At 56.2% G+C, this 26,605-nt stretch overlaps 1 protein-coding gene across 3 annotated transcripts in view; it reads right to left on the reverse strand.

Moving 5' to 3' along the window:
* PALD1 (phosphatase domain containing paladin 1) overlaps positions 1 to 26,605 on the reverse strand; it is a 77,218-nt gene that overhangs the window by 18,720 nt on the left and 31,893 nt on the right. For 2 of the 3 annotated variants that reach the window (XM_055325725.1, XM_055325724.1), the window contains exons 2-18: positions 17,925 to 18,138; positions 14,765 to 14,867; positions 13,626 to 13,805; positions 12,125 to 12,289; positions 10,972 to 11,132; positions 10,673 to 10,748; positions 9,806 to 9,957; positions 9,363 to 9,462; positions 9,096 to 9,200; positions 6,890 to 6,985; positions 6,328 to 6,456; positions 5,547 to 5,663; positions 5,279 to 5,434; positions 4,782 to 4,964; positions 3,513 to 3,653; positions 3,320 to 3,391; positions 563 to 703 (exon numbers count right to left, since the gene is read on the reverse strand). In XM_055325725.1, coding sequence (XP_055181700.1) covers positions 563 to 703; positions 3,320 to 3,391; positions 3,513 to 3,653; positions 4,782 to 4,964; positions 5,279 to 5,434; positions 5,547 to 5,663; positions 6,328 to 6,456; positions 6,890 to 6,985; positions 9,096 to 9,200; positions 9,363 to 9,462; positions 9,806 to 9,957; positions 10,673 to 10,748; positions 10,972 to 11,132; positions 12,125 to 12,289; positions 13,626 to 13,805; positions 14,765 to 14,867; positions 17,925 to 18,109 — 2,262 coding nt within the window. In that variant the 5' untranslated portion in view covers positions 18,110 to 18,138. The remainder of the gene's footprint in view (positions 1 to 562; positions 704 to 3,319; positions 3,392 to 3,512; positions 3,654 to 4,781; positions 4,965 to 5,278; positions 5,435 to 5,546; positions 5,664 to 6,327; positions 6,457 to 6,889; positions 6,986 to 9,095; positions 9,201 to 9,362; positions 9,463 to 9,805; positions 9,958 to 10,672; positions 10,749 to 10,971; positions 11,133 to 12,124; positions 12,290 to 13,625; positions 13,806 to 14,764; positions 14,868 to 17,924; positions 18,139 to 26,605) is intronic. The other variant, XM_055325726.1, reaches the window with a different exon arrangement.

Raw genomic sequence — 26,605 nt, forward strand, 5'->3', positions numbered from 1 at the left:
ACCTTTTAATGTTTATGATTGAATGAGTTATCCAAACACAATTTTTAACTGAAGAGGTCAATCTGGGGGCCAGCGCCAGCCCCCAGGCAGCATAGACATACGTGTAGGTCCTGAGTGGTAGGCATGGATCAATCATCAGCCATTAAAACACTGAACGGCTGCCCTGCTGGTCATTAAACAGCCACCTGCCAAGACCTTGGAGTGGCCAAGGCCAATATGACTCCTTCCAGGGACCCTCAGCACCCCCATGACCCAGAAACTGAAGGGTTAACACAGGGCAGCACTGGAGTCTAGGACAGGGTGTTCATTCTGACTGGCCACATGGCTGGCCAGTCCCAGGGCTGCCACAGCTGTCAAACACTCTGAACATCACTGTCACCAGAGCATGCAGCTCGTCAAGCACTCCCAAATCAAGCCAGGATGAGTTGGGGCTGGGCGTGTTTCCATTTCACAGATCACTTCCAGAAGGTGCAGAAGTAACAGAACCGATGAGGGACCCCTGGCCACCTCACATCCAGTCAGCCACAAGCTCGCTGTGCACTAGGGGAGGGGCAAGGCTCACCTGGCGGTAGGTGCAGATGATGATTTCGCGCAGGTGGTAGTGCATGGGCGTCATGGTCTCACTGACCGTGTCCAGGGCTGCATCTACCTCCTTCTTCACACGGTGCCCATCGGGCAGCAGCTGCACTACCTTCATCACCACCTGGGGCCCGAGGAGCACAGAGAAAAGTGGGGGGTAGGTTGGACCCCCAATCCCAGCAACAGGCTCACCCCACACTAAAGGCCACCTCAAGGCCCATTTCAACAAGTGGTGCTGGGAAAACTGGATCTTCACATGCAAATTTAACTCAAACCAGATCAAAGATCTAACCACAGAGCTAAAACCATAAAACTTACAGAAGAAAATAGAGGGAAACCTTATGACATTGCATTTGGCAACGACTTCTTGGATATGACATCAGAAAGGTAACAAGAGAAAGGACACCATCCACAGTGTAAAAAGGCAACCAACAGAAGGAATGGAATTATTTGCAAATCACATTATCTAATAAGGCATCAATTTCCAGAATACATTTAAAAATTCCCCTAACTCAGGGATTTACCCCGAAGATTCAGATGCAATGAAACGCCGGGGCACCTGCACCCCGATGTTTCTAGCAGCCATGTCCACAATAGCCAAACTGTGGAAGGAGCCTCGGTGCCCATCGAAAGATGAATGGATAAAGAAGATGTGGTTTATGTATACAATGGAATATTCCTCAGCCATTAGAAACGACAAATACCCACCATTTGCTTCAACGTGGATGGAACTGGAGGGTATTATGCTGAGTGAAGTAAGTCAATCGGAGAAGGACAAACAGTGTATGTTCTCACTCATTTGGGGAATATGAATAATAGTGAAGGGGAATATAAGGGAAGGGAGAAGAAATGTGTGGGAGATATCAGAAAGGGACACAGAACATAAAGACTTCTAACTCTGGGAAATGAACTAGGGGTGGTGGAAGGGGAGGAGGGCGGGGGGTGGGGGTGAATGGGTGACGGGCACGGAGGGGGACACTTGACGGGATGAGCACTGGGTGTTATTCTGTATGTTGGTAAATTGAACACCAATAAAAATTAATTTATATAAAAAAAAAACACCAAATCAGTACCAGGAAAAAATAAATAAATAAATAAAAATAATAATAAAAAAAAATAAAAATTCCCCTAACTCAACAACAAAAAAACCAAATCAAAACTGGGCAAAGAACTTGAACAGAAAACATAATAATAATATTTTAAAATTTTGGGATCCCTGGGTGGCTCAGCAGTTTAGTGCCCGCCTTCAGCCCAGGGCGTGATCCCGCAGTCCGGGGATCGAGTCCCACATCGGGCTCCCTGCATGGAGCCTGCTTCTCCTTCTGCCTATGTCTCTGCCCCTCTCTCTCTCTCTCTCTCTCTCTCTCTCTCTCTCTCTGCGTCTCTCATGAATAAATAAATAAAATCTTTTTTAAAAAATGAAGCAGATTATCATATGATCCAGCAATTCCACTTCCAAAAGTGCAAGGAGATATTTGAACAGGCATGTGTACTCCCGTGTTCACAGCAGCATGATTCACGATCGCCAGGAGGTGACAATAACCCAAGTGTCCACTGGCAGATGAGTGGATAAACAAAATGTGGTATGTCCAACACAACAGAGTCTTATTCAGCCTTCCAAAGGAGTGAACTCTAATAGACACTCAACATGGATGAATCCTGAGGACATGATGCTGAGTGAAATAAACCAGACGCAGAAGGACAAATACTGTATGATTCTACTTATATGAGGTATGTGGAACGGTCAAGTCCATAGTGGCAGAAAATAGAACCGTGGTCACCAGCGACTGGGGGCAGGGAGGGATGAGGAGTTACTGTTTTATGGGTATGGTCAGTTTGCAATGAAGAGAAAGTTCTGGAGGGCTGGAGGGTGGTAACGGTTGCACGACAAAGTGAACGTACTCAATGCCACAGAACCATACACTTAAAAAATGGTTAAAATGGTAAATTACATGGTATGCATATTTTACCACAATTTAAAAAATAAAAATCTAAGAATCAGCCAATCAGCGGGGATTAGGAAGAGAGGAGTTTCAGGGGAGGGAAGAGCATATGCGAAGGCCAAGAAGCCGAGGAAGCTTGGCAAGGTTGAGGGAGAGTGCAGAGTGCCGTCCCAGGGTGATAGGACGGCAGGGACAGCAGGGGAAGGGAATGTGATGAGGCCAGCCATCTAGGCAGGAGCCGACCACGGCCTCGACACCAGAGAGCCACATGCCAGCTCTGAGCTCCACATCCCCCGGCCGTAGGATAGGGTCCCTGCCGCCCACTTGCAGGGTGTCTGGGATGATGGCGTGTGGCAGGCGCATAGTACAGGAAGTGTCAGTGGCCGTCCATCCAGTGCCCTGGACTGAAATGAGGGTGGAGTGGGACACGCCACGGCCCTACATCAAGGTCACCAGCCACAGCTGGGGCCCAGGCACCTGTTGGGCAGTCGTCAGCGTTACCCAGACAAAACGTGGCCAGAGGCCTCCTCCAGGGCAAGGGGCAGCCAAGGGCAGGGCCAGGCAGGGGGGTCAGTCAAGCCCCCCCTTCTCCAATAGCCATCTGCCAGGGTCCAGGGCCACGCTCACCCAGCTGCAGTTTGCTCATCTGTGAAATGGGAGCAGGGGAACACTCAGAGGACAAGGAGGAAGATGGTGATATGAGTAAGAAGAGCTCTGAAGACCCCCCAGACCTGCAGCAACACTTGCCCTCTCCCCTCACCCAGCTATCCCCGCAAGGCCCCAAGGGGCACGCTCACCTCAAACTCGCCCTTGGTGAACTTGGCATCGGGCACACTCACGAGTTCCTCCTCGTCCACCTCGGGGAAGCCCTGAGGGAGGACAGCGGCTGGGACGGGGAGCACCTCTGTCCAGGTCGTGCCCTCCCCCGTGCACCACCTCTGTCCCAGCAGCGTCCCGGGCCCAGGTGCCCCCTGCCCTGTCCACACACACCTGGATGTGCCAGAAGGTGAGCACGGCCACCACCATGGCTGTGGTGGTCCGGCCCTGGCCGCTGAGGCAGCTGAACACGAAGCCGGTGCCCGCGTCCAGGGCGAGGGCGGCCCGCAGAGCCTCGAGCAGTCGGTCAAAATCCTGGGTGGGGAGACCAGGGTGTGAGTCGGGCAGCGGGCGCCCGGGGCGGCCCCCACGCACCTGCCGCTCCCAACGGCAACCCCAGCGCAGCTGTCCTGGGCCGGCCAGGGCCCCAGCTGGGTCACGCTCACGGCCCAAGTCCCGCAGGTCACGCCAGACCGCGTGCTTGTAAAGTCACGCGCCTGTGGACTGTCACCCGCCCCCAGGCCCCGGTCACACACATGAGCGCGCACGCACACACGCTGACACCCTCCACCGGGCAGGACACAAAACGTGCGTATGCCACTCCCATGTGCCGTGTCCCCAGGGGACCCCTGGTGGCGATGGTGCCTGCGAGGGATCCAAGGCCACACACACACACACACACACACACACACACACACACACGTGCACACACACAGCCGATTGCTGCAGCACGGGTCCACCAGGGGGAGACAAACAACCGGCAACCAGAGGATCACCCCTGCACCTGGCAAGTCCCCACACGCGCCCCGCACAGATCCACACCCGCGTAGACACATCACCCAAACAACGGAGGCATCACACAGGCACACGGTGACCCACGTGCCGTAAGTGAGGACACACACACCACGGACGTATCCATGGACCTTGAGACACCCAAACAGCCCAGACTCCCACAGAGACCACACACATAACACACCAATGACCTTGGTCATACGCAAGCACTCCACGGCTCCCTCCACACACACACCACACCACACGGTTCCCCAGCCACGCACCTCTCCCCTGGTAAAGACAAGACGTGCATCACAGACTCCACACCAGTACACCCACCACACACACGTACACGCTCCACAGGGACCCCACACACCCTCCAAACATGTTTCCCCAACAAACACACATTCACACAAACACCAGGGACGTGCTTCCCCCACACACACACACACACCTACCACACGTAATGAACACACAGGTGCATACGTGCCCTGCAGACACGAAGCTAGGAGTGCTGTGAATAACCACTCGGTCGAATCAGAAGGTTCGTGGAACAGGCTCCCAGTCCCTCGGGGGAGCTGTGCCCAGGACCAAGTCCCAGGCCAGAGCAGGGGACAGCAGGAGAAGGCCTCCTCCCCCTCCCCAGAGGCCCGGCCTTCACAGCCCCCTCACCTTCTCGCAGGGCGCACAGAAGTCTGGCACGGGGATGCGGTGGTACGTGAGGCCAGGGTAGGTAGCCCGGTGCTGGCTGAAGACCTCCTGCATGGTCAGGCATGTCTGGAACCTGCGGGTCGGTGGACTGCCAGTGCCCGAGAGAGGCGTGCTCAGGTGGGCCTTCAGCTGGGACTCCAGGTGCTAGAGGAGGGTGGGACAGAGGGCTTAGGCCACTGAGGTAGCCGCCAGGCTGACATGAGCCTGACATGACCAGGACCAGTCTTGGCTACTGGGTGCACCCCTGCCCCTTCCTGAGCCTGAGGGGTCCGACCAAGAGCCAGGGAGACAGCCAAAGTGGGAGTCCTGATTCGGTCACTCCCTGAGTCTGCTCCTCTTGCAGCCTCAGTTTCTCCAACTTACAAGAGGGGCATGGGACCTTCTGAAGATCCTCCCAGGCCAGTTTCCCAGAAGGCCTCTGAGGCAGGCATGTGCAGAAGGCGGGGGGGGTGCCTCACCTCAAGCTGGTCGGAGGCCATGGGGGGCCCAGGACACCGCAGGCTGTGGGTGTGCCCATCACACTCCAGCACGGCCTCCTCCCTCAGGTTGACCCACACAACATGCCGTAGCTTCCTCTTGGCATCAGTCAGGTAGGCCAGGACACTCCCCAGGGCCTGGGGGGGACAGGAGGGCCATCAGTGAGTGACAGGGCTCACTCAGGCTCAGCCTTCCCCCCCAGCCCTGCCCCGACCCTACGAGTGGACCTAGGGCCCCTAGGGTGGTCACCTTGGCGCTGGGCTGGGCCGTGCCATAGATGGGCATGCGGGGCACCCGTCGAAAGTTGGCCACATCCATCTCTCTGATGGTGCTGAGTGCATCCGGGGAGACAAGGTCGTCTGCCACCTGTGGGGAGAGCAGCTGACTGAGGTTCAGAGCCTGGCCCAAGGTGGGGCAGAGGAGGCGCTTTACAGTTTACAAAGTTACGCTTGCACTCTTGCAACTTCATCACTGCGCTGGCGAGGAGAAAAGCGACAGGGCCCACTCTCCAGATAAGGAACCCGGCGCTCAAAAATGAGAGGCTGGTGACAAAAACATCAGAACCAGGACTCCCGGGGCACCTGGGTGGCTCTGTGGTTGAGTGTCTGCCTTGGGCTCAGGTCACAACCCCGGGGTGTCGGGATCGATTCTCGCATCGGGCTCCCTGCATGGAGCCTGCTTCTCCCTCTGCCTGTGTCTCTGCCTCTCTCTCTCTGTGTCTTTCATGAATAAATAAAAATAAAACCTTTACAAAAAAAAAACAGAACCAGGCTTCCCGCCTCCTTGCCCAGAGCACACGGGTTTGAGAATGAGGAGAGCGACTACACCAGTGGCCAAAGCTACAAACGCTCCTGAGGGCCTGAGATCAACTCCACATCACTCACAGGAAGATCCTGCCGCCCCAAAGGCCATCGCCCCTTTGCCTTCTGTGAAGGAGGGCAATGCCTAACCCGACCCATCAGGCGTCAAGGGCCCGCCAGCCCCGGGCCCACACCCATTCCCACTCCCTCAGCCAGCCAGCCACACTCACCAGAGAGCCCTTCGTGATGAGGTCCCCTGGGGCCACGGGGCTCGCGGAGTTCAGCGTCACAGGCAGGCGGTACAGCTCAGGATGGGCACACAGCCAGCGGCTGAAACTGAGGGCAAAGGCCAGCGGGTACTGCAGCCCGAGGCAGAGAGACGGGAGTTCAGGGGCACGAGGCCATCCCAAACTCTCCCAGCCTGCCCTGTGGCGGGGGAGCCCCCAGAGACATCCATCACGGTCCAGGGCAGGGATGAGGAAAGAGGGCCAGGAGGTCTGAAGCAAGATCTTTCCAGGCCCCAAAGCCCCGGCAAAGGGTACAGAGCCTGGGGCCAGGGGGGAGAGAGCTGGGTGCTCCCTCGGCCCGACCCACGGCTCTGGGACCACCACTCTAACTGGGTCTCTCCACGCACCCCCCACACCCACCTTCCTCTGGAACCAACACAGATGTCCCCACTCCCCTCCCCAACTCCACGGGGGACCTCGGCAGCCCCATGCCAGTCACCACGGGGGACAAGGCCAGAGGGACCCCAGGAGGATGGCTGTGGCCCTCCCCTTCCCCCAGCCCCACCTGTTCATGCAGATAGTAATTAAACAGGATCAGGTAAAAGTATTGCTCCAGGTTCTGCAGTGCCCTCTGCCGGACACCGTGCTGGCTGCTGCGGCCCTGCGAGGAGGTGACAGGGAGGGACACCGGTGGTAAAGGGCTCCTGGCACCACCCCATCCCCATCCCGTCCCCGTGCCCATCCCCGGACCGGCGGGAGGTAAGCCTCAGAAATCCCCCGGAACACAGTCTACCCCTCCTTCATAACGCAGTGCTGCGAGGCTGGAAATTCTCCCAAGTGGCTCACGCTATCCCCTTGGCTGTGATTAGTCTGTGGCACAGCGAAAGCGTTGGTGGCTACCCCAGCACTACTGCTATCGGATTGGGGACCGCCTCGCCCACAGGTTCTGAGCCCAGAGACAGGCTGGGACCCCCTCACCTCCACGCCCACTCTGTGCACCAAGTCGTGCGCTTGTATAATCAAGGTGAGGAAGCAAGTCTATAAACACCCACCTCTGAGCCAGAGGCCCCCCCCCTCAGAACTGTGACCCCACCACAAGGAAACAAAAAGACCCTCCTCACGGTGCTCCAAGGGGGCCATTATTTTCACCTTCACTTCTGAGAAATGAAGTGACGATGGCAAGGAGAGCTGGGTCCCCAGACAAATGTCCTAACCCCAGCCCAGTGTGCTCTGGGGGTAAGGAGCCATCAGAGAGGATCCCAAGCTCCCTCTCTCCACCTTCGCATCTCAGGGTTCTCCTGTGGGGTCACAACCACCTTCTGGAGGGCAAGTGAGGCTCATATAGGCCTGAAAGGAAGGTTATGCTCTTTGATTACATTTAACCCCATCACTGGAAATCCAGGCTAGAGCTCGGCAAACTTCTACTTCTTTCAAAGGCCAGGTAGTAAATATTCCAGGGTTTCTGCTGTACCTGCCTCACTCTGCCACTGCAGCCTGAGAGAGCCACAGATGGGACTGAAATGAATGGGCAAGGCCATGTTCTAGGAAAACTTCTTTACTGGGCTGGATTTGGCCCATGGGTCATAGTTTGTCAACCTCTAATCTAGCTAAGAGAAAAAAAAAATCCTAAATATAAAACAGCTTTGCTTTCATGAAATTATCTTGAGGCAAAGGAATTTACACAGATGAGAAACTGGAAGCAACTCAACTGTCCAAGGCCCATCCAAGGGAACCGTGATTAGTGAGTGAATCATGGCAGGTGACATTCCAAGGACACCTGCTCTGTGCCAGGCTCCCATCGAAGGGCTTCATGGCTCATATCTCAGCTGATCCTCACAGCAATTCTACAGGGTGGCTACTGTTACTGGCCCTGTTTTACAAGTGGGGAAACTGAGGCACAGAGCCGTGAAGCAGGTTGCCCACGTCCACTCACCTATATAGGTGGCAGAGGCAGGACCGGACCCCAGGTGGTCAGGCCAGAGCCCATGCTCTTAACCTAGCAGCCCAACGACGGCTGACGTCACAGAGCCAGCAAGCATGGCCATGACAAAAGCAGGGGTGGCACGGGAAGCTGAAGAGAAGGGCTACCAGCAGGCCGCAAACGTGCCGTGGAGCACCCGACACAAGATCGTCACAAAGCACGTGGGAGGAAGCCAGCCCCGGATGCTCACAGCAGCTACGCTGGCATTATGGGTGACTTTCTTCCCTCTCCAATTTCTCATTTTTCCATACCACACTACTGCTTTTCAAAGTTATTTTTTTTAAGTGTTAAAGAAGAAAAAGTCTCTGCCGGCCTTAGATTCCTTCCATGCACTGTCATGCGCAAACACTGTCAAGACAACCGCCTCTCCCCAGAGCGCAGGGACAGGGCGCTGAGACAGCCCAGAGCCCATCACTCTTCCAGACGCAGCGGGCTGGACCAAACCCCAGCCGACCCAAAGCAACAGCAAAGCACTGATTGGCAGGAGGAGGGGAGCCAGGAGCGATCTGGGAAGTCTCTGGACCCAGAGGCCCCCCAGCACCCCTGCCAGCAGCCCCTTCCTCCATCCTGTTTATTCTGCAACGAGGGGACCCGGCCAGGGAAAGTAAACTTCCCCTCTTCCCTGTCCTGTCCTTCCTGCAGGCCTCGCTCCTGCATCTCCCCTTCCTCTGAACACCTCTCTCCTCCAGGAGAAGCAGCAACCAGAAGAGTCGGTCGGACAGAAAGCAGCCAGCAGGCCTCACGGAATGAGGTCGCAGGACTCAGCAGCCCCAGACGGTCCGGGCCTCACCTGGGCTGGGCCCTCTGGCCGGGTGCCTTCCAGCTTCTTCTGGCGTTCCAAGACTACCTCCTTCAGGTCATGCAGCTCCGCGCAGGCAGTGAGGGCTCTGTCCACCTGGTGCCCCAACCAGGGCAGGAGGGCAGCAGGGAGGGAGCAGGGCCGGGGGAGGATGGCGGGAGGTGGAAGGGAAGAAAGGTTTGTCAAGAAGCGGCAGCGACAGCGATGGGGAGGAAGCGAAGCCCACCGAGGACCCCCGCCCCCAGACCCTTGGCTCACCTCCTCCACCATCTTCCTCCCCTGAGGCACCATGTGGAGAAAGCTCTGGATCACCTGGAGCTGCTCCAGGGGCAGTGGCTTGGTCTGCAGGGGGACAGCCCTGACAAGGAAGGGGTCAGTAGCATAGGCAGTGCCCCCAAAGGCCTCTACCTCTGTCCCCCCACCACACTGACGCTCCCATTCACACAGCTGCCGAGAAGCCCTGGACTACAGGGTCCAAGTCTTCCTTCCCATTCAGGTTGGGGGAAGCAAGGGGCATGCTCCCCACTGGGGAAACTGAGGCCCAGAGAGGTCAAGTGACTTTTTCCACGTCACTCAGCAAGTCTGTGGCAACCCAGGAGATGAATGCCACCTGCCCCACCCCCAGCGCCGGCCCTGGGCTCCTGCCATGTCCCCAGACTCCTTCCAGCCCTGCCCTCTCCACTCCTCATCCCCACACTCACTCGGGCCTCAAGGCAGCCCTGCTGTGGTGAAACAGGACGAGGGTACCCAGGGTCATTCCCAGGTTGGTCCTGCCCACGCCCGTTTGGCAGCTGAAGAGGAGAGCAGGGGGGGGCCCGTGGGCATCTCGGAGCAGCAGCAGGCTGGGGGTTTCCTGGGAAAGACCAGAACCATCAGCAACAGCGTGACCTGGAAACCCCTCTGCTGGGACCAAGCCGGGGAGGTCGAGGGGATCACGACGTGGGCCCACCCGTGCCCTGCAGTCTTTGGCAAGGATGGGGGGGTGCCTAGACAGGTGGCTCAGCCTCTCTTACCAAACTTCAAAGCCTAATCTGCCCTACCCGCCCCAAGGAACACAGCCCTGCCTCCTTCCCAGGCCCTGGCGGAGCTCAAGGAGTTGGTCTGAGAAGTGAGATTGCTCAGAGGGGACAGGCTTGTATTAACACCCCCCAAGCCCCGAAATACAAATTAAATAAGGTGGCTCTTCCGCAGGGGCTGGCAAAGAAACACCACCCGCACTCAGGAAACACCAGCCCAGGAGTCTACGGATAGGAATTTTTTAGCTCCAGTAACTTGGTGTCTAGACAGGTGATTTGTCCAAAGATCACACAGCAAGTTAACAACTGAGCCTGCCCAGAACCCAGGCCTTCAGACCGTCAGCGCTGGGCTCTGGCAGCGGAGAATGTACAAATACACACTCCCACAGAGATACGGACATTCCACCTCCTACACAACACTTTGCTCTGAGGAAAGCCAGAGGCCACACTTGCCCTGAGCTTCACCATGGAGACAGGGCCCAGACCCAGACCCACTCTGCAGGCAGCTGTCCCTACTCTGTGCTCCCACCAGCCCCTCCTGCCCTGACTTACCCGGAGGACACTCACAAAGGCATCAAACTGGGCTTCCAGGGGGGCCCCTTGCTCTGGCAGGGGCAGGCGGTGGTACCTGCCAGGCGAGGGGGAGAGACCCATCAGGCACAGCCCAGGCATCCCCCCTCACCCCTGCATTCCTGTGGGGGAAGAGGGTGTGGGGAACTAGCCCACCCTGCACACAGTGAAACTGAGGCCACAGCTGGAGAGCAGGGCCAGAGAGCACCCATGCCCAGCACACTGGCATCCTGTGTGGCCCTAGTCACCTGGTGACCCCAGGTGGGACTGGCGCTCAGTACCTGTAGGTGGGCTGCAGGAAGAGGGGCCGCTGGAACACCTCCTTGGTCACGAGCACATCGTCCTCGCCCCGGATGGTAACAGAGTGGGGCTCCCCCAGCAGGTCCTCAATGTTGTGGTAGACGTGATAGGTGTTCTCACTCAGCTGGGCAAAGTCGTGGATCTACAGGAGGTGTTGGGGTGGGGGGCCATGACTGACCTTCAGGCCCCTCCTGGCCTTCCTGGCTGAGCTCTAGAGGGACTGGACCCCACAGAGGCCACCGATGGGCCGCTCTGCCTCCAGGGGGAAGCACCTGGCCACAGGGAAGTACTCTGTGCCCTGGGAGTCCTGACAGGACGGAGGTGGCCCATGGCCTGAGGGCAGCCACCCATGTACAAAATGACATGGCCCACACTGGGGCCACGGAGGAAGTGCCCCGCCCTGTGGACAGCAGGAGCCAGCTAAGCCATCAGGCCAAAGGACAGGGGAAGCTCCTTCATCTGGGCACCAGAGGTGACGAGGAGGTTCCTGCCCGGGGAGTCTCTGGGGGCCCCGTGACCACACACTCCAGGTACACAACCCCACGGTGTGTCAACGGCCTCAGGAACTTGGCAGGCCTCCCATGTTGTGGAGGAGGAGAAGAGAGGCACCTCAGAAACAGACAGAGGCCCATCGGGAGCAGTGGCGGCTCACAGAGGGCTGACCCTCAGTGTTGGGGCTCTTCGTCTGATGCTACTTCCACTCCCTCCTAGACAAGGGTGCTGAGTGTGAAGGAGGTGTGCAGGGAGGGAAAGGGGCAGAGGCAAACAGAGCTGGGCCAAACAGAGGCAAAAAAAGTCCTTCCTGGGGTGCTGGGTGGCTCGGTCGGTTAAGCTCAGGTCATGATCCCGGGGTCCTGGGATCAACCCCCATGTCGGGCTCCCTGCTCAGAGGGGAGCCTGCTTCTATCTCTGCCTCTGCCACGACCCCCTGCTTATACCTCCCTGTCAAATAAATAAATAAAATCTTAAAAAAAAAAAATGTCCTTCCTCTGGCTTCCCACGAGCTGGCCTTCCAGCCAGCTGCTCGCCCAAGCCGGGGAGGGATGTGAGTGGGCATGGGCCAGTGAGGGCCGATGAGCTGCCCGCGGCCTGCCAGCAAAGGGGGGCCCCCCCACCCACATCAGTGACCCTCACCTCTTTCCGGATGGCCAGCTCTAAGCTCTCTACTTGGATCTCGGGTCCAAGGCCCTGGAGGTTCTCGTGAAGATTCTGCTTATCTCGGGGTGTGTAGGGCACGAAGTCCTCGTCGGCGCGCAGAAAGAGCACGGGCTCCTCCCGCACACAGAAGATGATGCACCCCTGCCAGGAGCCCAAGGCGGAAGAAGCTGTCACCACTGTCCAGCACGGACGCTCGACCTTCTTAGCTCTGGGCCTTTGTACAGGCTGCTCCCCCCTCGTTGAGCACCTGTCACCCCGCCCGGTCCCTGCAACATGAATCCTGCCCAATAAGCAAAGCTCAGTGCAAATGCCACCTGCCCGCGACTCTCCCTCTTCTCGGGGCCAACAGCCCTTTGTCCAAAGCTCATGGTGGTAACTCCTGCTTCATACTAACATGATCAGTGAGTACATCTCCCTTCATGGACTACAGGTTCCTTACACATCCCACTAGTCCTAGCACGAAACGCTGGATCAATCAAGTGCTTGACAGACACCAGGTGAAGAAATGAATGTCCACCACCATGATGCAATCATTCATTCACTGAGCACCTTACACCCAGAGAGGTATGTGGGCAGACCCTTCCCTGTGGAACTTGCTGTCGGGCTGAGAAGACAGGACCTGCACAGAGCTAACACCCCACCCCACTCTGGTTCACTTGAGAACTCTCCAGCTAAACCTCAGGTCAAATCAGGCGTGGGCTGCCCACACTGAGCCTGCAATCACAGCGGGCCCTCAGCCTCCACCCTGCAAACACTCAAAACCCCACCTCAGCATCAGGCAGGAAAGAGCAGACATTAAAAGTAGGCGTTTAGGGATGCCCGGGGGGTCAGTGGTTGAGCGTTTGCCTTTGGCTCAGGGCTCAGGGCATGATCCTGTGGTCCTGGGATGGAGTCCCGCATCAGGCTCCCCACAGGGATCCTGTTTCTCCCTCTGCCTATGTCTCTGCCTCTCTCTCTGTCTCTCTCATGAATAAATAAAATTTTTTAAAAAAATATGCATTTAGAGTCCAGATGCCTAGTTTGGGTCTTGGGACACCATTCATAAGCTGGGCCTCATAAGCTGACACCAGTCATTCATCCTCTCTGGGCCTATGTTCTTCCTCTGAAATGGGAGGAACTGCCCTGCCTTCATAGGGTTGACACAAGCATATGTCAGCTCTGGTCATCATGCTGTGGCTCTCTCGTTATCACCTGTCCCCTCTTGTCACTGTCACCCTTCTGACTTCTCCGAGGTTCTCAAAGTTAGGTGTATAAGGGCTCCTGACCTTAGGGCCCCCATAGCCACAAATGACATGGCAATAAATATTGGCCCAGAATCTCAACCATGCCGACCACAATGATCATCACGGCATTCAATGCCCAGCAGAGCCCAGTCTGCGTCCCCAGCCACCCTCCCTATCATGTGGCCAGGGCCCTCCCGGAAGCCCCTGTGCCAGATTTGGGGGGCCGGATCCTGCCTGGAAGCAGCGCTACTTACCCTGTGTCCGTCCTTCTGGAGTTTCTGGAGAACCTGCCTGAATCCAGAGAGGCTGGGTTGTCCCATGCCAAACACGGTGAGCCCACCCTGCACTTGCCGAAAGTTGGGGGCCCCACAGCCCCGCAGAGTGCCCAGCACATCCATCTTCTCAGCAACATCCCGCACCAGGAAGTAGCGTCCCTGGCAGGGGGAGAGCCACAGGGGGTTACTCAGATGGCTCAGGGACATCTTTCGTAGGTGGAGTTCTATCCCAGGCCCCAGAGGATGGGGAGCAGAGAGATGGGGCAGGGGACATGCTCTTCAAACTGTCTGTAAGCTTTTCAAAAAAAAAACAAACAAAATACATGACCATCTGTGATCCCAAGAAAGGTGTCATTTAGCATGGGAAAGGGAAAAACAGTTCCTCCTGGTGGGGAATCAGAGAAGGCTTCACACAGGAGGCAGCATCAGAGCCAGGCCTTGAGAAGAGACCAGGGAGAGGCACTCCAGAGGAAGGAGACTGAGGCTGGCCCTAGGTTGGGGCCCGAAGCTCTCCACGAAGAAGGCAAATGTCTCCCTTGGCCAGAGAAAGGGCTTGGAGAAAGGGCCAAGTAGGGATCACAACTGGGGCCTCAGGAATCAGCTAGAGGAATCCTGCACTAGCCCTTTCCTGAGGCCCTGGAGCTCTGACGAGGGACGGAGCTCCTCCCTCCCCGGCTGGCGTGGATGGACGCACTGACCACAGAGTAAAAGTCATCTGTGCTTGGAGACTTCACTTTCTAGGGTAGAGGTGAGGGGAAAAAACAGCTAAGCCAGAGAAGTTCTGGGACTCAGAGACTGGGATGGAGATCCCCAGGCTGGGGGGAGCAGGCTGGGACCCTGTCTCTGTTCTTCCTGCTGCTCAGAGGGTGTGGTGGGGGCAGGCTGGGGCCAGGCAGTGTCCTGCCAGAAGAGAAGAGCCGGGGACTCCACGGGCAGGGGGAGTGGCCCCCAGAAACCAGGGCGTGGGAGGAAGTGGATAAGGGCCCCAGAGGGTGGGGTGAGAGCAGAAGCAGAGAAGGGAGGAGCCAGCGGGGAAAGCAGGAGGGAGGGACCCTGGGAGGCAGGAGGATGGGAAGGGGTGGGAGAGCCTGAAGGGGGAGGGCCCGGGCTGACCTCACCTGCACCAGGTAGTGCTCAGGGGTGGCATCTGACAGGCGGCCCAGCGTGTAATGGGCCTTGAGCAGCTCATCATGGATCTGGAACTCCTCCTTGCAATTATACCTGCCAGGGCAGAACAGAGCCCAAGTCAGGAAACCTTCACGATCTGACTAACCCCCATCCTCACCAGACCCCACAGCAGGGCCACCCCACCCTTCCCAGGCCCTGGACCACCCCTCTGTGGCAGAGATGGCCTGCTGTCCTCAACATCCACCCTCTCCTTCAAGAACAGAACCCTGCAATTGTGACTGGGCCATCCAGCGGGGAACTATATTTCCCAGCCTCCCTTGCAGCTATAGGATGGTCATATGGTTACGTTTTGGCCAATGGAGGGACACCTGGGTGGCTCAGTCAGTTAAGCATCTGCCTTGGGCTCAGGTCATGATCTCAGGGTCCTGGAATCAAGCCCCTACAGGGCTCTCCGCTCAGCAGAATGTCTGCTTCTCCCTCTCCCTCTGTATACCCTTCCTCTCTCTCTCTCTCTCTTTCTCTCTCTCTCTCTTTTTCTCTCTCTCCCTCTCCCTCTATTGCTCTCTCTCAAATATATTAAAATCTCTAAAAAGAAAAAAGTTCTAGCCAATGGGATATGAGGAAAAGTGCTATGTGTACAACTTTTGGGCCATTCGCTAAAGAAAAGGTGGGTGCCTTCTTCTCTCCTTCTCCCTGGCTAGCACCCAGAAGTGATGGCAAGAAGTAGATGCTGATGATGGTGGGGAGACAAGAGAGGAGGGGCCTGGCTGACCCAGAGCCACCATTCCAGGCTGGAGCACCTCCTGGACTCTAGTGTAGAGAGAAGCTTTGGTCTTGTTTAAGGCCTCCTATTCAAGGGTTACTTGGGTCCCAAGTGACCCTTCCATCAGATTGTCTCTCAGAACAACGCCACACTGAGAATCCCACAGCACAGTGAGGTGGCTCAGGACACAGGCTTCGGGGGTGTGTGACCTGGGCACGAACCCAGCTCCAGCACTCGGCAACCCTGTGGCTTTGGAGTTACTCAACTCTCTGTGGCTCCGTTTCCAGTAATCCTCACCTCCCAGGGCGGCTGTGAGAATTCAAGGCACGGCTGAACGTAAGCGCTTAGCCAAGGGCCTTGGGCACAGGGTTTATTAATAGAATTACTTTTACTAGTAGCAATGCTACCTCTACACAGGGCCATTTCAAACAAAACTAAGAGGTACGAAACTAGAGTTCTGCAGATGCTAAACCAGGGTGGGTCTGTGCGCTCAAGACACGACAAGCTTCTGTGCCGATTGTAACAAATGGATAAGACACTCGCACTTCTCTGGTGTCTGCTCCTCTGCTCCCTGCGTCTAGGGAAGGCCAGGTGGTGGAATGAGTGGGACAGGGGAGCACTAGGCGAGGAGTCAAGAGACTTGGGGTCCCGCTAACAGCTCTGCCTCCATCTCGTCACGTGGTGTGCAAATCCCTCTACCCCAGGAGTTCCAGTTTGTGTGCTCAGATCCAGTTTTCACATCTGATCTAAGACGTATAAGATGAGGAGTCAGAAAACCTTTGATAACAAGAACTGGATAGTAAATAATTTTGGCTGGGGAGCCATACAGCTTCTGTTGCAACTACAAGTCTGCTACTGAGGTGTTAAGTATCCACGGATAGCATATAAGTGAATAGGACTGGCAGTGTCCCAATAAAACTTTATTTACAAAAACAGATGCCAGGCGGGATTGGGTCTGTAGGATACAGTTTGCCAAACCCCATGTTGGGTGATCTCTAAGGTCTCTTCCCCGCACCCATGCTGCAACCCCAGGGGTACTGCACTCATGCTGGATCCAGGAGACACACACAGTCCCACTGTGGCAGATTTCTTCAGCAGCCCCGTGACTGTTCTGAGCCACAGCACTTGGTTAAATATCTTGCAAGTCATCCCCACATAATCTGCTAAGAAAAATGAGACCCAGAGAGGGAAGAGGATTTGCCCCAGGTCACAAAGCCAGGCCCAGGACCAGTGTCTTCAACACCGCTCTCGGGGGGCCAAACCTAGATGTGTCATCCCTGGGAGAGGGAATACATATCAGGTCTCTTCTCTTCCCCTTATCAGGAGCACAGTAATGGATTAGGACTCTAATTTTCCTGCCAGGCCTCAAAGCCAAAAGGCAGATTTATCATTCCCGGCCCTCAGGTCTCCTTACACAGAAAGTCCCGTCTACTAGGTCTCTGCCAAACTTCCATGTGTGGAACACAGTTCATTCTTAGCTCACCGTGTCCTACTTCCTGCGTCCAGGAGGGGCCCAGAGGCAGATTCAACAGAAGATAAGGCTTCTCCATTCACCAGGAGACACAGCCAATGCTTCTTTTGTCCTCCTGGCCTCCGGCTCCCAGCAGCCCCTCCTTGACTGACCCCATAAGGGCAGACAGGGTTGCAGAGCCCCCTTCCGGACCCCTTTCCTCTGGGTGCATGTAGTGCACTGTCTCAAATACAGTGTCAGAACAAACCCTCAGCCTCCTCGTCCCTCAAGGACTTAATTTTTTTTTTAATTTTTATTTATTTATGATAGTCACAGAGAGATAGAGAGAGAGAGAGGCAGAGACACAGGCAGAGGGAGAAGCAGGCTCCATGCACCGGGAGCCCGACGTGGGATTCGATCCCGGGTCTCCAGGATCGCGCCCTGGGCCAAAGGCAAGCGCCAAACCGCTGCGCCACCCAGGGATCCACCTCAAGGACTTAATTAAGAGAGGTAACCAACAGCTTCCAGCTTTTTCAGCTCACAGCTCTTTAACGACCTGGTATTAACCTCACTTTCAAGCCATAATTACTGGTTGTGAAAAATAAAAATCTAAGCTTTATACATCCAAGTATATAAACTCCCTTTGAAAATGTTGGGCCAAAAATTATTTTCAAAAGGGCGTCCCCCCACCAGCCACTCCTCCCTCTCCATGCCTCATGTCCTCATGCCCATAAGTAACATGAGCCTAGAGACCCACTCAGCCACTCACTTGCTGCGTTACTCCAGACAAACTGCTTAACCTCTCTGGGCCTCAGGATCTTCATCTAGGAAAGCGGTTTGCAGGCTACGTGCTGGGTGCCACCCCTCCTCCAGGCCGCTGCCCCAACCCTGTCTTCTAGGGACATGGTCACAGCCCCACCCCACCCCCGCCACTCACGTGATCACGACGGGGGCCACTTTGTTGGGGATGATGGACTTGGCCTTACTGTTGTGCAAGCCTGTGCTCTGGAAGGAGTGGACGCTGAGTGAGTGCGGACCGTCCATCGTGCCTCCGCCCTGGAGGCCCTCAAAGGGGGCGCCCGCCGAAACTGTCTGCTGGGCGGTACTGGCCGTTGTACCCATAGTCTGCCGGCAGCCTCAGGACCCCAAACCTGTGGAACAAGAAGCATGTGGTAGAGGAAGGGGTAGGAAAATCCAGGGCAGGAAGGGACCTGGCCCCCTCCACCTCCGCTGCACAGATACCAAGTCTGAGACCCAGAAAGGGCCAGCTGACCTGTAGCTGGAGACAGGGCAGGTATGTGGCCTACCACGTGTTCATGAGGGCCTGCTATGGGCCTGGCCCTTTGCTGCTGTTTTCGGAGGGTCATGGATATGAAGAGACACAAAGACACAGCCCTGACCCCTTATAGTCATACTCTCCTGGCAAAAATATGACTGTCAGAAAGGGGTTAACCCTCCACACCTGGTCAGGACCTAGGGCTGTAAGTGACTGGATCAGGCCACCCAGAAGCCAAACCCCGCTGACGGGGAGGAGTGCAAAGACCTAGGGCAGGTGCAAAGGGAAGTCAGGCTTGGCTCTGAAGAGTGTGGATGTGGGGTGCCTGGGTGGCTCAGGTGGTTAAGTGTCCAACTCGATTTCAAACTCAGGTCATGATTTCAGGGTCATGAGATTGAGTCCAGGGTCAGACTCTGCACTCAGCAGGGAGTCTGCTTGAGATCCTTGCTCTCCTCTCCCTCTGCCTGTTGCCTCTCTCTCTTGCTCTAAAATAAATAAATCTTCAAAAAGAGAGAGAGAGAATGTGGATGGGAACAGGATGCTGGAGGACATGCTAGCCACAAATCTCACGAAATGAGGCCAGAGACATCCAAGGGTTCAGTGAAAGCACCAGGCCCCCGAATTTGCCATCACCATCATCGATATCACCAACAGCCGAACCTTCCACCCATGTGAGGCAGGCTGGGCACCCTGGTGGACGCAGTAATCCCCACCCCACAGTGGTCTCCCCTCCCAGAGAAATACTTAAGGATGCATGCAAAAATCAGGCTTCCAGGGTGTGTGGTTGCTGGAAGTGTTATTTAGGATGGCAAAACCCCGGGAACAACCTCCAGCCAACAACAGGGGCTTTGCTGAATAAAGGAGGGGGCATCACTAAGGTGAAAGGCTAAACAGCCATTAAAAATACCACAGTGATGGATTTGAAAAGACCTCAAGGACACAGGGCTAGAAGGAACAGGTTGCAGGGCAAGAAGAGGCTACAGTCCCTTTTTAATTCATGGAAACGTATCAGAGAAAAGTCTGGGGGACACAAGAGGCTAATGTGAGTTATCACCATGTGAAGAGTACACTTCTAACTTCTCCTTTTGCTTTTTCTCCCCTGAACACTAGGTAATAAAGTTAAACCCTACTGAGGACAAATAAGAGAACATCTGGGGAAATAGCCAGAGACCAGTGAGGAGCTGCTGGAGGGCGTGAGGAGGACTGGCCGGGGTCGGAGGACCAGCCCTGGGGAGAAAGGAAGGGGCTGGGAGTTCCTCGGGGCCCAAGGGAAGGGTGACAACGGGCAGAGACAGGCTCCAGGGCTCTGAGGGTCCAGCGGCCCTTGGCCCCAGTCGACCCCGATGATCTAGGATCAGGACAGGAGGGGCCCACCCGGCCCGCCCATCCCCGGCTCCATCTGCACCCTGACATCTCTGCACTGCAGAAACACCAGGACATGACCATCCCTCAGTGGCCACTGGCCCGGTGTGAGCTGCTCCGTGTGCTGGGGACGGTCTGCTCCAGCCACGCTCCCCAGCCCTCCCTCTCCACACCAGCAGCAGCACCTTGGGAAGTGGGTGGCAGAGGCAGGGTCAGTGTGTTAGTGTGAAGGCTGAGCACACTGTGCCTTCTCTCCCCCAGGCCCTGAGGACTCGGGCTCCCCGTCCCCAGAGCCGCTGAGACAGATGACTAGACTCACCCACCCCTCCTCGAACCTTCCCCAACCTGTCCTTCTCGGGTCTGGAAACGGCTCCCTCTCTCCCTCCAGCCCTGCCTCATCATCCTTGAGATCTCCCAGCAGCCATGTGACAGCTCTGTCAACATGCACACCTTGTGTTTATAAGAGCCCCACCAGAGCCCATCCAATTTCTCCCTCCCTCCCCCTCTCCATCTCTGACAAAGGTGAAGGGAATGAGCCTCTGTTCCCAAACAGAAACACAGGCTGCTCGGAGAGCACGAAGGGCTCCACAGTGGGCCCCAGCCTGCCACAGCAGAGCCAGAAACTTTTCTCCACTTCACTGGCTTTGGCAGGCTCCCAACACAGCTCACCAAAGTTCCCCAGACCCCTCTCAGCAGCCTGGCCCAAGGAGGAATGGACGAGTACAGTCTCCTCCATGAACAGGAGCACGGGAAGCCACCCCAAGTGAGGGTAGGAAGGACAGGACGTGGGAAGGGCCTACAGAAGGCAGCAGTGGATCACAGCTGCCCAGCCCTGGCCACGTCCTGCCCCCCCCCCCGGATCGAGCTACGGCTGATACCCCCACAGCTCCAGCTCCAGCCACCCCCATTTCTCACAGGCTCCACAGGCGACAACAGGCCCCAGCTGGGCCCTGTAAGGACAGCTGGGAGACAATACACATGTGCACAGCTGCAGGCTACAGGGGTGGGGGAAGGACAATCTCCTTTGAAAGTTGACCAGCTTCCAAACTGTCTAGAGGGTGAAGCCCCGGGATCCCCAGGCCTCCCACTCTGCAGATCTCCCCCCATCCTGAAAACCATTCTCCACCCTGCCTGGAGTGAGCCTCGCCAGCACAGGGGCCTCATCCTCCCCACATCTGCAGCTGTAAAATGGCAGTAGGGATGGGACGGTCCAACAGCTTCTTCCAGATTCAATCGGATCTGACTCCTAAGACTAGAGGTCCTGGCGGTCAATGCCCAATGTCCCTAGTGCTCAAACCTCTGCTTGAGGGGAGAGTGGGGAGGGCAGGGTGGGAGATGGGGAGACTGAAAGAAGGGGTCCATGGAACCTGGATGGTTTGTAAGCAATTATGCTGGTCCAGAACTTCCTTCGATCACAAGTGAAGGCCATCATCCCCATTGCACCCCAGGGCCTGGGACGTGGTCCCTAGAGCTCACAGGCCCTTTTTCTTTTTTCTTTTTATTTATTTATTTATGATAGTCATACAGAGAGAGAGAGAGAGAGAGAGAGGCAGAGACACAGGCAGAGGGAGAAGCAGGCTCCATGCACTGGGAGCCCGACGTGGGATTCGATCCCGGGTCTCCAGGATCGCGCCCTGGGCCAAAGGCAGGCGCCCAACCGCTGCACCACCCAGGGATCCCCACAGGCCCTTTTTCACACTGCTGTTGTGCAGATGTCTGGAAACATGGCTTGCACACATCCCTCCTCTGAAACCACAGGGACCCGGGGCCCTGCCCACAGGCACTGGGGTGACATGACTGACCAACTTTGGGAAACTATGTGCCCGGTGGTCCTGAGCCCCCCAGGCTCTCACAATCAAGTGACCTTACGAGCCGGTGAATTTCGAGGACATGAGAACAAAGCATAACCTCACTGCGCAAAGCGAGCTATAAAGATGCTGCTGTGCCATTTGCAAACTGGGGTTCTCGACACCAGAGACCAAAAGGACAATCAGGACTGTCTGGTGTCCATGGTGCGGACGGGTGCCCATCAAAGGCACACTCCAGCTCAATGCCCCCATCCAAGCAGAGCGACAGCAGCCCTGTCACTGTTGTGTCTTTATAAAATAAAATTTAACCTCGGGTCTGGAAAGGGCTCCCTCTCTCCCTCCAGCCCTGCCTCATCATCCTTGAGATCTCCCTAACAAGGTCATAGGTTATATTGTCAATAAAATAATAACCGACATGTGTTACTACACCACCAACTTGTTTTGTAGTGTTTCTGCTCTCCGAATACGACTCACTTCCTCTGTAATCCCATAGTTTGTGCACCTGAAAACATTCTGGAAAGGCGCTCCATAAGTTTCTGCCAGAGTGTGAGAGTGGCTCTTGGAGGAAAATTAAAAAAGAAAACCCTAATTTGAGGGAAGAATATTCCCCACCAAACATAGGTCCTCTTTCACCTTCTCCTTTGCTGCTGCTTGTTAACATTTCAAAGCACCCCTGAGGCAGTAGGCACCCAACAAGCCCTGAGATCCAGGCCCAGGGCAGCCCGGGTGGCTCAGCGGTTTAGTGCTGCCTTCGGCCCAGCGCGTGATCCTGGAGACCTGAGATCGAGTGCCCCGTCAGGCTCCCTGTACGGAGCCTGCTTCTCCCTCTGCCTGTGTCTCTGCCTCTCTCTCTGTGTGTCTCTGTGTGTCTCTCGTGAATAAATAAAATCTTAAAAAAAAAAAAAAAAAGATCCAGGCCTTACTGCGTCCACTTCCAAGGAGGATGGTTGACCTCTGCTAAGTGGCAGCAGTTGACATGTGCTCCTCATCAGTTTGCCTTCCTGTCTCTTCACAGCTGCCCTGAGAGCCAGAGCATGCCCCACGCTCTCCCTCCCTTGCTCTTGGATCCCCGTTCATCCACTCCACTCTCTGCCAGAGCATCCCAGACACGGCCTCCCAGACAGGGAGAGAGATGCACGGTTTCCCACAGAGGGATCAAGGACTCCAGGCCCCATTTCCCCGACAGAGACCCGCAGTGATCAGCTAGGAAGCCACAGAATCATCTGGACTACACTACCATGGCATGTGAGAAAGTCCCTCACATGGATGGACACGCATCCTCCTGCCTCCACAAGCAGTCATTCCTGAGACAAAAGAAACTGTGCTATGGAATTGGTGGCACAGAGGTGACCTTGTTTCCCCAGGAACAATTCAACTTCAGGAGCTGGAACATTAGCTCTAGCTCATCCACTAACTGCCTGATGCCACAGCACAAGTGCCCGGGCTGCAGAGGGATGAGCTTTCTCGTCAATGGCAGCATTCAAGCCGAGGAGGTGCTGGCGTGATGGGGGACAGACAAGAGGTTCAAGAGCGGACTTCTAAGGTCTTGGCCCCCAAACACCTCGTGAGTCGAAGTCCATTTTTTAAAAAAGATTTTATTTATTTATTCATGAGAAACAGAGAAAGAGAGAGAGAGAGAGAGGCAGAGACACAGGCAGAGGGAGAAGCAGGCTCCATGCGGGGAGCCTGATGGAGGACCCGATCCCACGTCTCCAAGATCACCCCCTGGACCGAAGGCGGCGCTAAACCGCTGAGCCACCCAGGCTGCCCAAGTCCGTTTATTTTCAGGCGGTTCTTGGTAGGACTGAACTGTCTCCATTCTGGCCTCAGTTTCCCCATCTGTAATCAAAGCTCACAAGTCCCCTACCTTCTTTGTCCCTGTCGTGGTGCAGCAGCCATGACCTCCGGGTCTGGCAAATCCCATGGGCTTTTCCAAAGCAGAGTCTGGCTCTTGAGACTGAAGTGGAGAGCTGCCCGTCCCCGTTCCTTCCTCTGCCCTCCCTGCCCACCAGGATGGACCCCAGGCCCTGTCGCAAAATCCCAAGTCCCACATCGGGGAAAGATGTGACTACAGGCCACAGCTGTCACCACGGGTCCCCAGCAGCAGCTTCAGAGCTGGCTACGCCGCTGGAGGCCAGCGAGTCCAGCCCTCTGCCTCCACAGGTGAGGAAACAGAGGCCCAGAGAGGGAGAGCGATGTGCTCGGGTCACAAGGACAAGGCCGAAGCCAAGAGCAGCTGCCTCCCAAGCCGAGGCTCCTAGGCTGGGCCATGCCCACTCCGGCCCGAGCAAAAGGGGAGAGTCTGCTGTGAGCACAGGGAGACGGTGCCGAGCTGATACTGACCGAGTGTGTAATGACCCTAGCCAAAGCACGGGTGTGTTCCAGAGTGTGTGAGTCCCGTGCCTGCATCTGGGGGGCAAGGGGAGGGTCTCAACGGTGACCCTGACTGCAGAGAGGGGGTGTCGGGAGGGCCGATGGCAGATCTCCACGTGCAGAGCACTTGACATAGAATATCTCCTCTAAGGGGATCCCTGGGTGGCTCAGCGGTTTGGCGCCTGCCTTTGGCCCAGGGCATGATCCTGGAGACCTGGGATCAAGTCCCACATCGGGCTCCCTGCATGGGGCCTGCTTCTCCCTCTGCCTGAGTCTCTGCCTCTCTCTCTCCCTCTCTCTCTCTCTCTCTCATGAATAAATAAATAAATCTTAAAAAAAAAAAAAAAAGAATATCTCATCTAAGCCTGACCAAAAGAGGTGCCAACTCTTACAACATGGTCCCAAGTTAACAAGAAAGCCAATGAAAAATGAACAAAAGATGGGGCATCCGGCTGACTCGGCAGGTGGAGTATATGACTCCTGATCTCGGGGTTGTAGCTTTGAGCCTCACACTGGGTACAGAGATTACTTAAAAATAAAATCTTTGGAGGCACCTGGGTGGCTCAGTTGGTTAAGCATCTGCCTGTGGCTCAGGTCATGATCTCGGGATCCTGGGATCAAGCCCCAGGTCCCTGCTCAGGGAGGCATCTGCTTCTCCCTCTCCCTCTGATCCTCCCCCTGCTTTCTCTCTCTCTCTGTCTCTCTCTCTCTCAAATGAATAAAATCTTTTAAGAATAAGATAAAATCTTTTTTTTTAACAGGTGAAAGATTTGACAGTATATGCGGGAGCCAAATAAGTCCATAAACACACACCTAGCATCATTCATCATCAGGGGAATACATTAGAGTAACAAATACTAAAAGACCAACACCAGGGCAGCCCAGGTGGCCCAGCGGTTTAGCGCCGCCTTCAGCCCAGGGCGTGATCCTGGAGTCCCGGGATCGAGTACCACGTCGGGCTCCCTGCATGGAGCCTGCTTCTCCCTCCTCCTGTGTCTCTGCCTCTCTCTCTCTCTCTCATGAATAAATAAATAAAATCTTTGAAGAAAAAAAAAAAGACCAACACCATTAAGCACTGGTGAGGATGTGGAACAAAGTGGATCCCAGACACGGCTGCTGGAGTGTACGATCGTGCAGCCTCTCTGGAAGACAGCTTTACAGTCTCTCACGGTCCAGCAATTTCAGTGGGATGTGCTGCAGGTGTAAATGTGCGCACACATTTCAAGGAATTCGAACAAAAAAAAGGGAATCCCGTTAACAGTGTAATGTATTGTGTTGAGTCATGTCAAAATGATAATATGGGCTGATATATTGGGTTAAGCAACACCATTAAAATTACATTCATCTATTTCCTCTCACATTCTTAACGTGACCATTTAGAATAAGGCAGGTGGTCCAGGTGACATCTGACTGGACGGTGCTGCGGAGTCTCAGTGCTCCGCGGTCCGGGGGGCACCCCGCGGCCCACTGTGGGGGGTCGGTCAGGGTTAACCCGCAACCCTTGCCGGGGGTGAGAACTGAAGAAACCTGTTCCAGGCCCGAGGACTCCCGGGAACCAGCGCCAGCATTCCCAGGATGCTGGGGACTCACGGAAGCTGTCGTGACTCTCTGATGGCCTGGTACCCAGTCAGGGACACAGTGGCTCCGACTCCGGGAAGCACGGGCTTGGGGGCCCAAGTCCGGCTGACTCGCGTCTCCACCACTCCTCGGGGCCCCTGGGTGTGTGGCTTACCTTCTCTGGGTGTCAGTTTCCCCTCTAAGCAGAGGAGCGTCCCTATGCCACCTGGGTTGGGTGGCCTAAGCAAGGGCTAGCCAGCCTGACACCCAGCAGGGGCTCCGACCCCTCAGCCCCTCTTCTCCTCCCAGGGGCCCCCTCCTCATGCACTTCCCTCCCTCTCCTCCCTTCCCACGTCCCCTCCCTGCCACAGCTGGATGGGAACCTCCCTGACGGGGCCGGGGCCTGACCCAGACAAGGCCTCTGGAGGGAAGGGTCGGGAGGAGTGAGCGGGTTCGGCAGTCCGCTGCCATCCGGGGCAAGCACCAGGGCAGAGCGGGCGAGGCCACAGCAGCTGCCCTACCTGGGTACCACAGGTACAGCTCCCCATTTCGCTCGGTCTGCTGGGCCACCCAGGGAGGTTGCCATCCGCTCCTAGCCCAAACCAAGAACCAGGAGAGCCCTGCTCCAGGTGGCCCCGGGCAAGCCCTCTGCCCGTTCCAGAACTCTCCCCACAGAAGACTGGGGTGTCCCCTCCAACCTCCTCCAACCTCTGCCACCACCCAGTCCTGGCCACCAGCTCCTCACGAGGCCAACTGCAGCAGCCCCCAGCAGGCCTCTCCTTCCCCCCACCTGGGCCTCCCGACATCCATCTGCCATGCGACAGCCAGAGGATCTTTAAAACCCTGAATCAGGTCACATAACCTCCTTATCTGGTCACACGGCAACATCCAGCCCCCTGTGCTGAGGAGGCCCCACCTCCCTGACCTCACTCACCCTGCGTGACCTGGCCTCCATGCTCCTGCCACTGGCCACAGGCCCCTCCTGCTTCCAGTGCCCCAGGCCCACTCCTCCTCACCAAGGCACCTACAGCCCCTCTGCCTGGAACATTCTTCGGCTTATTCACAGGGCTGCCCCTTCTTGCAGTCTTGGCTCAAATGTCCCTCCTCTCTGAGCCGCCAGTGACGCTGTCTGCCCACAGCACCCCCCACCACAGCCTCTGTCCATCCACGAGCCTTCATTTCCCGGCTGCCTCACTATGCGGTTGTCCCTGTCACCTCAGTCTCCCCCAGTCCCTCAACAAG

Source organism: Nyctereutes procyonoides, unplaced genomic scaffold, assembly GCF_905146905.1.
Source record: "Nyctereutes procyonoides isolate TBG_1078 unplaced genomic scaffold, NYPRO_anot_genome, whole genome shotgun sequence".
NCBI classification, from domain to species: Eukaryota; Metazoa; Chordata; class Mammalia; order Carnivora; family Canidae; genus Nyctereutes; species Nyctereutes procyonoides.